Source organism: Neodiprion virginianus, chromosome 5, assembly GCF_021901495.1.
Source record: "Neodiprion virginianus isolate iyNeoVirg1 chromosome 5, iyNeoVirg1.1, whole genome shotgun sequence".
In the NCBI taxonomy this organism is placed as follows: domain Eukaryota; kingdom Metazoa; phylum Arthropoda; class Insecta; order Hymenoptera; family Diprionidae; genus Neodiprion; species Neodiprion virginianus.
In genome coordinates, this window is record NC_060881.1 from 34,909,061 (window position 1) to 34,926,411 (window position 17,351).

General features: G+C 40.2%; 1 protein-coding gene across 1 annotated transcript; it reads right to left on the reverse strand.

Moving 5' to 3' along the window:
- Positions 1–10,769: 10,769 nt before the first annotated feature.
- Positions 10,770–16,372, reverse strand: LOC124305506 (RNA exonuclease 1 homolog). Its single transcript, XM_046765038.1, has 9 exons — positions 16,042–16,372; positions 13,546–15,194; positions 13,094–13,460; positions 12,874–13,022; positions 12,240–12,704; positions 11,809–12,106; positions 11,495–11,660; positions 11,122–11,381; positions 10,770–10,998 (listed from the first exon to the last, which is right to left on the reverse strand). Exons 1-9 carry the CDS (start codon positions 16,139–16,141, stop codon positions 10,913–10,915), a joined length of 3,540 nt encoding a protein of 1,179 aa, XP_046620994.1. The 5' UTR covers positions 16,142–16,372; the 3' UTR covers positions 10,770–10,912.
- Between the last annotated feature and the right edge of the window lie 979 nt (positions 16,373–17,351).

The following is a 17,351-nucleotide window of genomic DNA, read 5'->3' on the forward strand; positions in this document are numbered from 1 at the left end:
TCGTACTATAATACGAAGAGAAAAATACGTTACATGAAAATTGTAGTAACGAAGTCCCGTCAATGAGGAATACGGACTATCTGGCACTGTGTTCCTTTTGAACTCGTCGTCAGCGAAACTGTATTGTCTAGAATTACGATAAAAAGATCGTGTCTATTCCCAGCACATTTTCGCTACCAGAGATTCGAATTTGCAGAGACTTCTAATTGGGTAGCCACCGTTTGAAAACACCTCTCGTTTGTTATGCAGGGACTTAATTAGCTTCGAATGGTCTCACTCCATCTTTCGGTGAGTTTGCGTTTGAAAATACTGGCTAGTGAGCCTAGGTAGATCATTTGCTGCGATTTTGATCTAACTAATATATGTTGTAGCGCATTGAAAACTGAGAAACACGTTTTTTTTTCTAGTTATGTGCTAATAAATGATTCAAAGGCGTGAAAACGACCCCCAAAAATGGACACCAGCAAGGTGCCTTCTCAGCTTCGGATAGAAGCGCTTGATGTATTTGAATGAAACCACCCTGCTTGGTGTCCATCGTCAGGGGTCGTTTTTGCCCCTTTAACCCGTTAATTAGCAGATGAAAAAAATCCGGGTCACTTCGTTTTCGATGCATTACACATATATGAACTAGATAAAAATCGAAGGGGTCAACCGACTTAGGTTTCCTTGCAAGTGAGTCGACAATTAAACTATCCATGGTATTACGAGTGATTGAATACGGGTCAAACCGTAAATACCGGCACCAATTCGACCATGATTTGAACATTGCCTAAATACCAGTGCAATATATTTGTACTCCGTATTTGAGCCTACATGGTGTCAGAGTACTGTCTACGTGTGTAATTGATTGTCTTGGTGTTCGTGTGACCATTTACATTTCTGGTTAATGACTTTTTGACAAGTTGAAAGTGTCGGTAGACATTTGTCAGACTAAATGGAATGTCAATCGTCTAGACGCCAACTTAACAACTTTTTTCATCGCTCATGAAAATTAATTTCCATCAAGCATCGCGAATCTGGACCGAAAAAATATGTACATGAAGTATTCGAGCAATTATGTGAAATTTTCTATTTCTTTTTGTCGCCAATTCCGCACAAAGGCTGTTTCTACAAAACAAAAGCATGTTCGAATAGTGGAACCATTCACATGGCACAATTCGGATGGACTCTCCAGGCAGCCGTGTATACAGAGATCCGCACCGCATGGTCGGGGCTTGCAGACAGTTTCACTGGACGAAACTGGAAGTTGTTATCAGCTATAAATGCCGGGCGGAGAAGGGGGTTTCAGTCTATCGCTACCGCTGTTCGATACTAACTTCTCCTCGTCGGGATAGAGTTGATTATAATGTGACGCCTGCCGACAAGGTGCAGACCTATAGAATTACGATCTGCAGAAAGCTCTCAACTACAGGCAAGAACCGCATAACGCACGTTTCTCATTATTTAAAGTTTAAATATGCGGCGTTTGAAATGATTTTTGATGGTCTTGATTCACTTTTTCCACAAAAAAAATTCTCATCCACTTTCCGCGGTACATTTTCGCGGATCCAGAGCTGCGGGATGATCGCTTGGATCAGATTGCTGAACAAAATTAGTGCATTTATTGCAGCGAAACTAACTATTGGCACCTGCGGACTGCACGACAGCAAATGAAAGACAAACTATTGGAAATTCCAGCAGCCGGATGCAGAGCAGTCTGGCTGGTTATCCGATTATCCGATTCACCGGAACATTCACGTTTTGTATCCGTTAGCGCCATTTGCTCCCATCCGCTTCAATGGAACCCTAACCAATTCCCCATCGATGGTTACAAGTTTAACATTTCTCAATGCATCAGCCGCATACATCAGGAAATCTCAGAGATTACTGATCCGGCCTTCAGAATCGAATAGTGTCCATATTCTATACACGATAGTTACCGCGATTCCGTGTGGAACCGTTGATGAGTATACATCAGGGTAGTTCTTAAAACGGTCATGTTTTAATTTCGACCGATTTCCCCATTCAACGCTCTCAGGGGCACATTGAATCTACCGAACGGATTTCGATAAAATTTGATAAAGTGGGTCTTCTCTGGGTCTCTGATTACGAATCTTGACTCGAAATTTCAAAATTCAACATGGCGGATGCAACATGGCGGAGCAAAATACCAAAAGTCACTTGGTGTTGCCATATTGGATTCATAATTTTGAATCTTGTAATTTCGAGTTCGGATTCGTAATCACCGATCCAACAAATCCCCCGATACCAAATTTTATCGCTATCCGTCCGGTATGTGTAATATGCCCTGAAACGGTTAAATGAGAAAATCCAACCTCTTGCTGACACGGGTTAGAGTTGAGATAAGAACGTGAAAAGATAATGGAATTATTTTTGAATTGTTTGGAATGGATTGGCGACCTGAGCCGGTCGAAATTCAGAAATTACCTTTTCAACGGTCACCTTAGTTACATACATACGGTTTCTTATACTCGTAAAGAAATCCAAGAACATTAACTCCTGTACTGCCCGAGTTTTTACTGAATTGTCTTTCTTTGGCTATTCAGAGTGGCGCGGATCGATGGATTTCGCTCCGTTCACCGAGGCGCATCGGCTCCTTTAACAAGGTTCTGATTAAAGAATCCAGAATGTAACTCGAGACTGGGGTGCTGAGATACAGACAAAGCGTTCGGTGACACGAACTAAAGCTGCCGTTGGAGATTGTCGGATGAATACTTATACTCACCGAAGTTGAATATCAATTCATGCGATATAACCACACAAACTATACCATGGTGAAGATTATTATTCATTTAAATTATTGCCGACTCAATCATAATTTTAACTTTCTTGACCTGAAAAGCGGGGCAAAAGCAGCATATTATTCCGTCTAAACTTTTTTCCCTAATCTGCGTGAAAAGGGTAGCAATTTTCTCCCGCATTTGCGGGAAATATGAGATCGTTGCAAATTATTTTTTCAGTTCTCTCCTTTTTTCATCTAGTATTGGGCGCCGACAGTTTGCTAGTTGGGGAGCGGGGAGTTTGTGGTGAAAATTGAAAAAGTTGGCAAAACCAGCCGTATGTATTGTTATAAACTTATTACGCGTGAATAAAAAAACTATGAAGATTTTTATATACTAATACTACTACTGCTACTCTTATCTGCTAATTATATGCATTTTTTAGAACGAGTTTTTCAATTATTAATCCAAGTTCTCAATTTTACACCCAATATTGATAACGATATATCGAGTCACTATTTTCAAGTCATTAATGTGGCCAGAATTGAGTCGGAAATGAAGTCCTATATGTATGTAACACAGATCTAAAAGTCGACTTTATTTCCTTGTTACATAATGTACTATTATTTGGACCTTTTCCAAGTTCAAAAGGCCCGAAGAGTGAGTCCAAGATATCAATCACTGCAAGGCATAAAAATAAAGTCATGACTCTTCGTGCAATTTCTATCCGTGGCACCGCCCAGGCATAATTGTTCGGTTCCAAACGACCTTTGAGTGGGCCTGGTACATCCGGTGTGTTTGAACAACGGTGTGGGCAGTAAGGGTGTCATGCATCCAGCGTGAACAATGTCATTAGATGACGTACACACACGTGACACGCCTCACACGTGACGTGACGTATGCCGAGCTAATGTCAGGACACGTGCAGCCGTTGTCATAGCGAAGCGTGCACCAGGCGTTGGTCAAACAAAAAAAGCTCCCCCTAAACACTGGAATTTCATGGGCTGTTCGCCATTTTCAAAATACACCCCGCATCAGCACGGGAGGATTTCACAGACGAGTAATATCATTCGGCCGAAGGATGAAACGGAACAAAAAAATACTAGGAGGACATGGAAATTTCAATGAATAAGGGCTGCTTCTTTTCAACCCCCAGCATACAGCGCGGCTCGTTTACCGCCTCTGGACTTGCTCCGTGAAATCAATCGATGACAACGTTGTGCTAACAATATACCGGCTTCTCTACATTTACATGCGGCTATTTGCGAATGCTCAATAGAACCACCGAGCAGAGCATGGGGCTCTTTTCGACGTTTGTGTACTGAGAGGTTTAAAAAAAATATCCTTAATTAATGAGGATAATGAAATTCAATGGAAGCGGTCGTGGATATTTGAAAAAATATATATATATATATATATATATATATATATATATATATATCATGGGGCTGTCGTTTATTGTCGAAATATTCAGCTGCATGATTTACGTACCTATGCGAAGAGGTTGAGTGGCATCACGTGAAAGCAGACACCTAATTTTAGAATCTATTCCTGATTCCCAAGGGTAGTCAATGTCGATTCGTACAAAGAAAATGTCCACATCGTGAGAAAATGTTTTCAAAAAATGAATTTGAACGGACATTTTTCTTACTGCGAAGCAGAAGTGTGAAGGATCGAAGGACTCTGCAGGGTGACATTATGAATAAAATTCCGTTCGAATATTCCTAAACTGCTGTACGAAACAACTTGACTCCTTGACTTTTTCAGACGAGAGGGCGTCGCCTGAAAGTTCCTGCGAATTTTTCAACCTCATTTCGCTTGATTTTGCTGGGCTCGGTTCAACGACGCGATTTCGCACACAGAGGACTACCCGAATGAAAAGGAACTCCTCGTTTATTGCGTTAGGTGCAGCGCTCGTTCGAATTAATCGATTCCATCACCACACGGGTTTGCAATCTACAGGGTTCATCGTTTCTATCGGTCCCATTCAAAACCTCAAATCCCGCAACGCGCCTCCATGCACACGTGTAGTTCTACGACATTTCACGGTACTCCTTTCTTCGTCTTGATCGTTATCCTCAAGAGTCGTGCATCCGGAATCGCAACGCTCGGCGTGGATGCTATTCACCAATGAAATCGTCTCGGCTTATACGTGCTTAGCTGTTGCGTTATAAGTATTTCAGTATTTTTCTCATTTCGTGAATTGGTTTAAAAAACTAGCGGCTTTAGACTGGCCACGAGCCAGCCCTCAAACTTCCCGTTCTCACACTGCAGATTCCAAGTTTATAGAGAACAAAAACAATAATATCGAATTCGAATTTCGAACTGTAAATTCAGATTCGTGGTTAATGTTTTTAGAGCCCTGGGGTACCACATTACATGAAAATATAACGATATTTTTTATTTTAAACCATTGTAATGGATGCAACATTACAAACTTTGCAAGTCTGACCTTGGGCTCGTTATCGGTGACCCAAAAGCCTCTGTCTATGAATTTCTATCAAAATTGAAATATTTTGAGATTTTTTTCACCATATTGGACCGCCATTTTCGATTTCGCAATCTGACTTCAGATTCGTGATCAGACACCCAAAAAATCGACGAGTACCAATTTTCATGAAATTCCAAATGTTTTTTTATTTCAGCTTATTGAATACGCCAAATTTAAACTTCGCAAATCTGACGTTAGATTCGTGATTAGGGACCCGAAGAACTCCATAGCACCAATTTTTATTCAAATCCTTTCAACCATTCTCAAGATATCATAATTTTTGATTTTTTTAAAATTTGCTATTTATATAATTTAAAAGGTAACGTAATCAGTACCAAGGTTGGAAAAGCCGCGTCGATTGATAAAAAAATCATTGAAACCCGGTAACTCGTTCCCGAGATATCGTCTGGAAAAAAAATTGATCGCATACATATGCGCAGACGTCCGTCCGAAAATAATCGGGGGTGATTATCTAGACCTTGAAACGTCGAGATCCGGTGAAAACTCGACTTCTTATTCCCGGAGTGATTAGAATAACTTCATTTTTTTCTCTTTCTGCGCGAGTTTTTTGCATAAGATCTGAAAATATAGACGATACGGCGTTATAAATTTTGCCGCTGTCTGTACGGAAGGTATTCATAAAATAGCAAAAACGTAAAATGCAGACGCGCTCCGTCTGTCTACCTCGACGCGGCGGGTGATAGAATAGCCTGCGGCTGTTTTAGGGCGTGAGCCGAGAGAGGAAGAGAGAGGGAGAGAGTCGGGCCGTAGAATAAATTTTCTAAAAGCTGTAGGTATGTACAATATCGTGGCATGTATTCTTGGGCAGCGCAGCGCCCTCAGCCAGGGTTGTGAAAGCCGGTCTCAACGCCTCTTTATTCATGCATAAAATCTATATTCTTTCGAGGAAACAACCTCTCTTGTCACCGTATTCACCTGCACAGCCTATACTAGCGCACAGCCACGAGCAATAATATGGGGCAAGTTGATCACGTTTTAATTTTTTTTTTTTATGTTTCTACTTCTTTTAACCGGTAGCTTATAGAGATAGTGACGACGAAGATTTTAATCAACATTTACCTGTCCTTAATGTTCAGGTAAACAATATATTGTGAAATTACGCAAGTCATACAACTGGTGAAGTTTTCACGATAATTTATCGTTATTTTGTCCATACAAATTACACAGCTCTGTAACCAAAAAACGGCACAGGTTTTTCATACTGTTACTTATAGATTTTTAATCACTGGAACCGGGCGAAATATTCAAAAAATTCCGCCACGTGAGGTTTTTTCTTGAACTCGTGTCTGCAATTTCATTTACAGTGAAACTCCGGCTCAACTCAAAATCTGGTATCCTATTCTTGACTCTGGAAATTCTGTGGAAAAGTAACTTCTTATATTCATTTAATATGTATTAGAGTGAGACTCAAAAATACATACAAAAAGAGAAAGAGAAAATGAAAAGCGTGTTCGGAGAGGTATTAAAGAGAAAAAGAAAAGGTATCACAGGCAAAAAGAATGATCACGGAATGTTAAGTACGTTTCATGAAGAAATTGTTTGTTTAATTTTATAAGAAATATTGTGTAGCTCATTGCTAGTGAAATGGTGGTTTTTTCATTATTGTTGGGCTTTTTTTATGCAAACACCTCCTACTCTGCAAAAATACTGTACACGATGGAGGGAAACGGCTGTCATTTTTTAATTCAGCACACTCGAAAACATAGTATTTACCAAAAACATGGCATTTAACTGAAATGAAATATTTTTTTGCAGACCTGTTTTATTTCCATTCTTTGTAACCAGCAGCTTTTTGTAACAAGGCTGCAACGCACTCGAGGAAAAACACGCGGAAGAATAAGAAACTGAAACACTCCGCAGAGCTGCAGATTTGAATAAGATTATTTTCACTCGTCATTAATTCGTTACAAACGGACGACTCGGTGACTCGCCTAGCGTGTAGAATTTAATCCTCTTAAACGAGTCTTTGGAATCAGGGGGTGTATTCTAGCGACCTGCGTGCTCCTGCAGTGCGCTTTAAAATACCTTTCATTTCAACAGAGTGAGCGAATAATTTCTCTTCTCCTCTTCCGTCGCCCGCGCTCCATCGACGAAGAGACAAAAAACGTCCCGATTACAGCCGTGAAACGCGACGTCGTCGGATTGATCGGGGAATTTTCATCCCCCGCAGATGCCGCAGCTGCTCTCATTTATCGTCAGCTATGAATAAAACGGGGAGAGGATTAGGGTCACTGGCTGGCTACAGCTTCCTGTCCGACTTCTGCATCCCCCTGCAGTCTGGGTGCATGTGCTGCAGTTTATGGGCTTAGAACTGCGCCCAATATTCCACATCGGAATCGCGAAAGGTACGAATCCTGCAATTCGTTTCTCGAATCTCTTCGAATCGCGACTGAAGCGGAACTTGGATCCCCGTAAGAAGTAAAAAAAGAAAAAGAAAAAGACAAAAATCGCGATGTACCGCCAATCTTTTCACCCTCCGTTCGTCGCGGTCACGCATCTTTAGATGTATACGTGCGGCTGCAAGAGAATCGGAGAAGAGGGTACTTCGCGGTGCCTTCCTGTATATTTATCAAGTCAAGGCGTCACCGGGAATTTGAATTGCAAATCGTGAGTCCCGGCGTCGCGGTGCTGCCTCCATGTTGTGTTATGGTCTGCTTATACAGGAAACGAGGGTAGCTGAGCTTGGATTTCAAAATTTTAGGGCAACAGCTTGTTGCCGCGGCTTACTGGAAAAACCCTAATGCGATCATGGGGGCTTTTATCGTGTAACACGACTCATGACCGTTTCACCGCGAGCTCAAACGGTCCGCTCATTCTTCGCCACGGAGGCTTGGTTAATCATGTTTGAAATTAATATAAGCCGCGTATTTCGGTGCATGTGAGGCGAGTCTGACTAACACTGCAAGTTATGCATTTCAATAGGGTCATTTACCCACACGTACTCCACAGCATAACAAATTCAGCGTTAATCAACCACAGTGGGTATTTCTAATTATGATTTTAATTAACATGTTGTTGCCACTGCTGTGGTTGATCACGGCGAGTCAACACTGGTATTACACAGATGAACTATACGTATACTAACAAAGGCCACAAAGAAAGTGGTTTTTGTTTTCGAGTTTATATTTAAATGAATAAATTTTGATTCTATACATCGAATAATAACCAAAATCTGTATTTGTTACTTGTAAAGTTTGTTTTCATCTTTTTTACGTTGACAAATAACACCGGTCAACACGATTTTTGAGTCCGATTTCTGTACGTCAAATTTAGATTTATTCCAGGTAACTAATGAACGGAAGAATAGTTTTACTAGCTCAAGTTTGCCTTTGTAGAAACAACAACGATATGTCGGATTTTAAGAAAAATTGTACATTTTCTCAAACATTTATTATAAATAACAATCAAACAAACTTCAGTTTCGTATTTAAATCACTTAAATTTAATGAAAACAGGTAACTTTTTTTAAAATCCCGCATATCGTTCTTGTCTCTACAAAAGCAAAGTTTATCTAATAAAATTATTTTTTGTTTTATTAGTTAGGTGACAGAAATGAAAATTTGACATCTAAAACCCGGACTCCAAATTCGTGTTGACCGGTTTAATATTCCACCAAAAAGTATAAAGTATATAATCACCGCATTTTCCTTCGGTATAAAACAAACGAGATCTACAACGACCACAGCTGCAGAGTACTGAAAATCAAAAGTAAAAAAGTATATTCTGTTTGTATTTCAATCGTACGGGGAAATAAAAAAAAAAATTGTAACAATTTGCAGAGCTAATAATTTATTTCACAGAATAAACAGCCTGTATTGAATTTCCGTTACAGCCCGTTTCGTGTACATAGGTATACCTGTAACCTGTAGCACCGGCACGACTATGAACCGAAGCAAAGTTTTGACGAAAAACGGTCAACACACGGTGATTGATAAATAAATAAAATGAATTCACACTCGGTTTGTAAAGCAGAGGTCAACACCACACAACAAACATTGAAACTCGCTGTAGGTACCGGTGCGTGTTTCAGATCGGATGCAGGTTTGCCTTGAACTCTGCGTCAACATTAAACGGCAAAATAATATTTATCGTCACGCGTGTCGAATCCTTCCCACGTATAACGACACGTGATTACAGCCCTGCCTGCCAACATCATCTTGAGTACGCGCGTGTTTCGCGTATATGCGTTGCGATTTCAACCGATCAATTATTTCCAATCCAAAGTCGTTGACCGAAAATTCATTTTACACCTTGAACTGAATCCAGGTAGGACTTGTACCCGTTCCGAGTTGTGGTCGAGGTCTTAACCCTAATCGGTCAATCGGGGTGAATTTCACCCCGAAAATTTTTCAAACTCCTCGGAAATGTTCTTGAATTTGTTACGGACCTTCTACTGGACACCATGGTTCATGCGAAATACGGACCCTTTTTTTTGATATTTTTGGCACCTTCGTCAAGTTTTCCCATGTATTACAATATTTAAACAATCAACAACAAGTCACTTTTGGGGTGAATTTCACCCAGTGTGACCGTTATGCGATTCTACCAAGGTGTGAACGAATAAGGTTAAAAATAAATTGGCCAACTTCGGGAAAAAAAAAGGTTCAAGTCTTTGCTATTTCGACGCGGATATCCAAGATAATGCCAGTCTAAAAACTTCATTCCCACAAACCCATTCATTAGCGAAGTTTTGACCGCGGGCACGTTCTTCGAGTCACATATTCATGAGGCGTACGAATAGAGCGGGCGTTCCGTGTGGACTTTCGAACAATTTCGGTTGGTCCTAAAGTTCCCGCTTATAACATCTCGATGGTCCTTCGAAAGCGCCGCCTTTCACGCTCGGCGGTCTCTCTCTCCTCCCTGATTTATTTCCATCTTCCTCACCGAGTACCCACCAGCTGCAGCCCTTTCTCATCGGGTACAACGATGAAGAGACAAAACAAAACAGAGAGAGAGAGAGAGAGAGAGAAGAAATAAGAAGAAAAAATAACCAGGGCTTTCATAGGTCCGCTAAAATATTCATTGTCTTGAAATGGGTGTTTGTTTAGGGTGGCAAAGCAGGTAATAGTGTGTTGGCAACACTCGGGGAATGAATAAAAAAAAATTTAAAAAAAACAAGAGAAGAAAAGAAAAAAAAAATTACTAGAAATTATTCACGCGTTAATAATAACGCATCACGAGCTCTGCGGGCGAGTGAAAAGAATTTACATGACGAGTAAATCCTGGATGCAGGCACAAAAATTGTTCTCTGGGATTTTCATTAAATTTAAGCTTTATTTCTAAATACGGTAAGACAAGACCTTACATTTTTCGAATAATTCCAGTGAAAAATTCCGCTTTTTCAAAATTCTTTTCGAGCATCTGTCGTTGTACTTTGCTGTGATATATCGACAAAAAGTTGCTCAGAAACAGTGGCAAAAATAAAAAAACATATATTAACCGTACGCGTATCCGAGTTTTTTCGAAGCAGTTTGGCAAAAATTGAAACAAAAAATGCAGTAGTAAAACGTGAGGAATAGAGTGAAGAGATTTTCAGCTTAATAGGTAAATTGTACATCAGTTATTGCAACGTATTGTATAAAACAATATGGTATAATTTATTAATCAGCTAATATAAACGCAATTAGCTACAGGCAAATAAAACGACTCTTCTTGATACTCGAATATCCCTTGAAACATTTTATTGCGATTTGGCTTCCTCCTTCAGCTTCCAAAGGACCAACTCCATACATGACACAGCATCTTCGTTACTGTCATGACCTCCAACTAAGAACAAAATAATACGCCTATACACGCGTATAGCATTGTGTACCTGGAAACTTGTTAACGAGGTAGGTACATTCATATTCTTGCCCAATTCAAACTAATAAGGACGCATTTACAACGTACCGTCGTTTTGTATGATTTTCTGAAGATATTCCGAGCACAAATTTCTCAGTGCCCTCTTTTGCGGATATCCGTTACGATGAGGAAACATAACGCTCGTATCTACAACGGTATCGTGAACCAATTTGAGTGCCTTAAAATCACTCTCTAAGCTATGCCCAATGAGTATCGTTTTGTCAGAGAACATTGTCAATAGAGTGGCTTGTACATCTAGGAGAGACGTAGTGACTCCTTCCATATGTTGCTCTGTAATCCCTGAGAATCTGAATTGACATCACACATATATTTTTCGTCTTTCCAATTATTTTGAAACAGAATTCATCAATTCATATATTATCTTCCATCGTATTCCGATAGGCCAAGCTATATTTATTACCTTGTGTTATAGTCTATGACTGGATGAACTGGTTTAACTAATGTTTCGTAGACGACATTGCATTCCTCGTTAATCACCGTCACCCTTGTCAATTCGAGCCCCTGTGTTGTGTATGACATTTCGCAGTCCAGGGCGTAAACGCCTTGCTCTTCAACCGGTATGTAATCTACGGTAAGAATAAACTAAAGGCTAGTGATTTTCCTTTGAGAAACATGACTTTTCAGCCGGAATTTGTTATCATCTTATTCAAAGATGAGGGAACAACAATAGCAGGAACGAAGAAAACGGCTTCTTGCGGTCGGATTTTGGCTTACCTTTCGGTAAAGTTTTCACGTAACCGCGTAAATTTTTGTAATCAACGTATTCCCAAACGTGAGTTTTGGCGTCACAGCATCCAGTCGCAGATCCGTACTGCTGGCAGCAGCTGTACCTCCCCTCCCCTCTTATCGTAAACTTCCGACCCCAGTGATATATACAATTTTGTTGAAGCACCGCATTTCCGTGCTTGTCAACCATGTACGGCTGGTTGCAACGACTGCAGAATCTTTCGTTAGGCACTTTGGACAAAATTGACTGATTCCGGGTGTTGGTGACGTAGATTTTAACGCGACCCTGGAAACAAAATATTTTTACGCCATGTCGCTGCTTCCGGTTATCATCCGAATTCTCTATGATCTTGCCATAAAACCTGAAACGTGCATTCTCCTTATCTCACTCTCATAATGAGTGATAGCTAATTTTTTACCGTCGGTCCGTCTGGATGAGGCCTCGGAAAACCGTTGTCTTTGAGTTGCTCCTCGGTCATGATCCATTTGGAAAGAAGAGCGTAGAGAGTGGCTCCCTTGAACTCCATAACAGATCTCTTGGTTTTTACAACGCTCCATGAGCCTTTAGATTTACCCGCGAGAACAGCTTCGTGTGAAACAGTTCCGCTTGCTGGGGAAGAACCGCTCTCTGCGCTAGATTGTTGGTCCAATTCCTTTCTCAGACGGTGCGTGGCTAGCATACAAGAATTTTTGTAAACCGCTACAGCCTTGCAACGCTCGTGACACGCAAATTCTTCCCTCAAGGCTCGCTGCGCCGCATCTTCGCCGTTCGTATATATTTGTATGCAAATGTCTTGCATCATGTTCACATAGTACTGACGTACATTCAAAGGGAACTTCTGTGTCGCTACATGCAGTGGTTCTGGCCTTATAAGTTGAGGAATCTGGGAAAAGTTCCAGGTGAAAATTTGAAGTATAGGAAGCCGTAATGTTCCTAACTATTTACGTCAATCGCACCCTGACAGACAATCCAAGGTTTACGTATAATAAGTTTTTGGTAAATCTCAGCGGGATAAAAAGGATATTTTTTCATCAGGAACATCAAAAACTTACTATTTGAGGAACGTGGGCAACGCGAGATCCACCTTTGGCAGTTTGGGCGACCGTTTTACTTTCGGAATTCTTGTTCATAGCTTCAGAGACCTTTTTCTTAGCCAAGGCTAGAGATGTGGCATAAGGCACATGAGCTATCCTCAACCGGCCTGAAGAAAAACAAATCGGTAAACTATAAATCAGCATACGCGCGCCGTTTCATGGAAACTCATTGTATTACCATTTCCGTTAACAATCTGATCTCCTTTTGTCGCCATGTTTGTGGTTGGTTTATGCGAGGACTGAAGTGCCGAAGGTGTTGCGTCTGAGGTCTGACTCGAGGTTAAGGACGCAGAACTCTGCAAGGCAGCCGCTGCTGCAACTTTTTCAGCAATCGCTTCTCTCATCAATCGCCACCTATCAGTCAATTTTAGGTGAGGATTCGGCGGCGCTTTTACCGGCTGAATTGGAGTCCTTTTATACTCGGTGTATTGACCAGCTGAGGCATGAGCTACTCTCTTCCGGCCAGGTTCCTCAGCCTCTTCGGGCTCTCGTCTGGGATGCTCCTTCACTCTTACTTCTTTGGGATGTTCTGTTACCTCGTATTCCTATTTTTGAGTTGAAAAAATAGATAATGAAATGGGACACAGCAATTAAGCTAGTACAAATAATTCGAATCTGTTTACTTCATACCTGAAAAATTTTCAGACATTCTTCTTCAATGTCATGATCGGAGTCTGAGATCTCTAAAATTTCTTCCAAATATGAAGGCGAGCCTCGAAACCTGATCGAAGGGCTGTTTTCCTTTTCGTCATGATCTTCTGCGCTGCTTACTTCGTCGTCGCTCTTCTTTCTGGCCTCCGTTTTCTTGCTCGAACTGCTTGACTTTGTACTTGATCTAGACCGACTCTTGTCCGTTTTCTTTGAAGAATATCTATCTCTGCTTGACGACGAATTTGATTTACTTTTGTGCTTTTGATGGCTGCTTGATTTTGTATGCTCTTCATTTTTGTCTTTATCCTTACTAGACCTAGAAGAATTTTCTCTTTTTTTTGAGCTCTCCCGCGTACTGTGTCTGCTCTCCTTTCTTTCCCTTGAACTCCGCCTTTTGTTTTTATCCCTACTGGAAGATGAGGAATGATGTCTTTCCTTTGAACTAGAACTTGAACTATGTTTACGCTTTTCCCTGTCTCTACTCGTGTCCTCAGTGCTAGCTTCCTCAGAATCCTTTTTTTGCACTTTCCTGCCCTCCTTATCCTTCTCCGACTTATCCTTTGACTTTCCTCTCTCCTTGCTGAGGCTGCTGTCTCTCCTCTCTTGCGCCTTGCTGCTGTTACTAGCCTCCTTAGATTTACTGCCATTACGCTTATCCTCTGATCTATTGCTCGACTTATGGCTTGTCTTAGGTTTATCTTCACTTCTAACTTCACCCTCTGCCTTATTGTCTCCTTTGACTACGCTATTTATCATCTGATCTGGGTCTTCTTCTTCAGAAAATTGGGCTTCGATCTCTGGATCGTAGTCCTGAGAATCCTGAATTTCTAGACGTGCACTGGCTTCTTTTCCGGCATTTAAGCTTTCGTCTATACTCATCAAAAGTTCACCAATACCAGGCTCTTCTAATTGCTGCACAGTTTTAAGCGGTGCTTTCAGTTTCTTAGGCACATACTCTTCGCGCCGTTTCTTTGACCTAGGGCGATACTCGTCCTTATTCTTGAAAATATAATCATTCGAATTTCCATCTTCATACGAGTTTGAAGACGAAGAATCAGACTTGACTGTCGGTACATAGCTGCGCACAAACGAAGCATCACCGCTGCTTGATATGGCCGTAGGTTTGTAAGTTATTTCGGTAACTTTAACACTTGAGTAACTTGGAGCAACACTTGCTGTATTGTCCAAGGAGTTTGCGATCTCTTGTGGGATGCTCAGCCAGGGCTTGAATCTATCCGGTGAAGACTTTCTCTTGATCGCGACTTTGCTCTCCCTTGTTGGCATATAGGGTACAACAGGTATATGACGCTTTTTTAGCTCAGCTATGGGCGTTGGATTATAAACACATGGCGTGGCCTGCACTGTAGGTTTAGTAATCAATATCTCTTGATGAGAAACTGAACCTGCCACCGAGTTCAGAGTTGGATTCAGCTCTTCTACTACTCTTGACACAATTTTCTGTGATATTTTACCAGTCTCTGCTACCTTGTGATCAGCCAGTACCTTTTTGACCGCCTGAGAAACCAATTGTTGAAATGTATTCGAATCCGACGGACCTCCATCGACCCTTTCTTCTTCGTTCGTTGCCACACTCTGAGTGGGGACTCCAATGTTGGATGTTCCATCATCTGCGACAAACAACTCATTACAAAATTGTGTTTGGATCACTATAAACCGTTCATTTAATCAAAACCAAACGAGGTATTCCTTGAACAAAAATTTTTTACACCTCGATGTGATTGAAAAGCATCATGGAATAATATTTGAAATGGGCTCCGTTTTGTGAAATTTGTAATAACATAAGTGAAACTTGTTGTAATTTCGCAGTTATTGAACGAACTATGTTAATAAAGAACAATCGCCTGAATAACAGAATTTTTCAATTAGATTCACTAGCCTTGCCCTGATAGAAACTCAGTGTGAAATGTTCTTGGGCACTTTTATTTAAAAGTACTATCCCTAGTGTTGTGTTGTTAAAAAAAAAAATTGTTCCTAAATTTTCTCATTATTATACAGATTATACACATCTATGTAGTTATCATTCGACCAAATAGTGTCCATTTTTGTTGATTCTGAAAATCATCAAGTCATCAAATTTCAAGTGATGATTGCTTATGTCTACACATGCTCACTATGATGTGCATGTGCAAAGTTAGATTTGTGTAACCAGCGAATGAATTGAAAATGCTATCTGATAACATTTGTAACTCATGGGGGGAATGCTATGGAAGACATGATATTTTGTCGGGGGCGGGAGGGGAAGTGGGGAGATTGAGAGGCGGATCCTATGTTGTTTCACTTGTCAATGAGAACATTCGCGTCGCAAAATTATGACCTTAAACACCCAAAATTGGATGCGACGCATCGACAGTTGAAAAAATTAGATGTGGAGGGGGGAGGGGAGGACGGGGTTATTTGGTCATGTTTTTATAAGGGTTCAGAAAGACATTTAAATTGTTTATTTTTCCTCATTACCTCTCCGTGGATGTTTGAAGTGGCAATAGGGCCTCTCGCAGAGTCCGTTGTCATAAAATGGGCAGTTTATTGTCTTGAAATATCCCGTCGACGGCAACATAACTGGATGTATCTCATTACTTCAACGAGCACATATTATCATGGTGACGAAAGAGTGGTCAGTTTAATTGTAACAGAAACAACCATGAGTTAACATTAACGATATGATGTCAACGCATCTTAATTCTTTGTATTCATCTATTTCTTTACTTTTTACGTACAGGTGTATATATATTTTTTTTTTTATAACAATTGTTGACAGATCTATCTATCTGCCGAGATATTATCAACAATCGTCACGCGCTCTACCCACGGCAAAAAAAAAAAAACCAAGTGAAATGTTGGCGTGCAGATTTGAGGTTACGTACATTTCGCTTTGTGTCTTCCTCCACTGTATTTCTACCAATCAGTGAGAACTCTGAGAGGAGTGCCAGCGCCTACCGGCACCAAACATTTTCTTGCAACTCAATTCCGCTGACTTACGCCTGTCGGTAATCGACCTCTTTTACCACCCTACCAGCAGTGAATAGACATCAACAAAGAAAATAATTTTCTTTTGAGTTTATATTTAGATAAATTAATTTTGACTCTACATATTATAGAATATTAGGCAAAATCTTCATTCATTACTTTTAACGTTTGTCTTTCGTCTTTTTTAAATGGATAAATAAGTCTAGAAGTGTTTGGTTGATAGCTATGACCAAAAACTTGAAGAGCTATTTATAACGTAGAAAGGAAAGAAGCAAACTTTATGAGTAATAAATGAAGATTCTGATCATTATTCAATGTACAGAACCAAAAGTTGTTTATTTATGATTGGATATAAATTCAAAACCAAATTTCTTTCCGTCGACCTGTGATTAATTATTATTTTTTTTTGACACAAGTGATTTAAATCTGAAACTGAAGTTTGTTTAGTTGTTACTTACAATAGATGTTTGGGGAAATAGGCAACTTTTCTTAAAATTCGAAATATCGTTCCGTTTTCTAAGAAAACGAACTTCATCTAATGAAACTATTTTTTGTTTTATTAGTTACGTGGAATAAACAAAAATTTGCCATCTAGAACCCAGACTGAAAATTCGTATTAACAAGTGAGTTGAGGATGCTTATTAAGGATACCACGTTAAAAAAAACGATGCTGTGGAAGCGAGCATAACATATACTTACGTAATTTGTTCAATATTAATAATTCTATCTGAGTAAGAATTTGTGTTTAATCGATTGTTTTCTTAAAAGTTTTCTACATCAGGCAACATTAAGCGATACAT

Excerpts from the sequence above, each read along its gene's own strand:
- LOC124305506 (XM_046765038.1), bottom strand. The coding sequence starts at position 16,141 with ATGTTGCCGTCGACGGGATATTTCAAGACAATAAACTGCCCATTTTAT. Across the intron at positions 15,195-16,041 it reads CTTCAAACATCCACGGAGAG|ATGATGGAACATCCAACATT; the intron begins GTAATGAGGAAA and ends TGTTTGTCGCAG. Across the intron at positions 12,107-12,239 it reads CTCATCCAGACGGACCGACG|GGTCGCGTTAAAATCTACGT; the intron begins GTAAAAAATTAG and ends TTTTGTTTCCAG.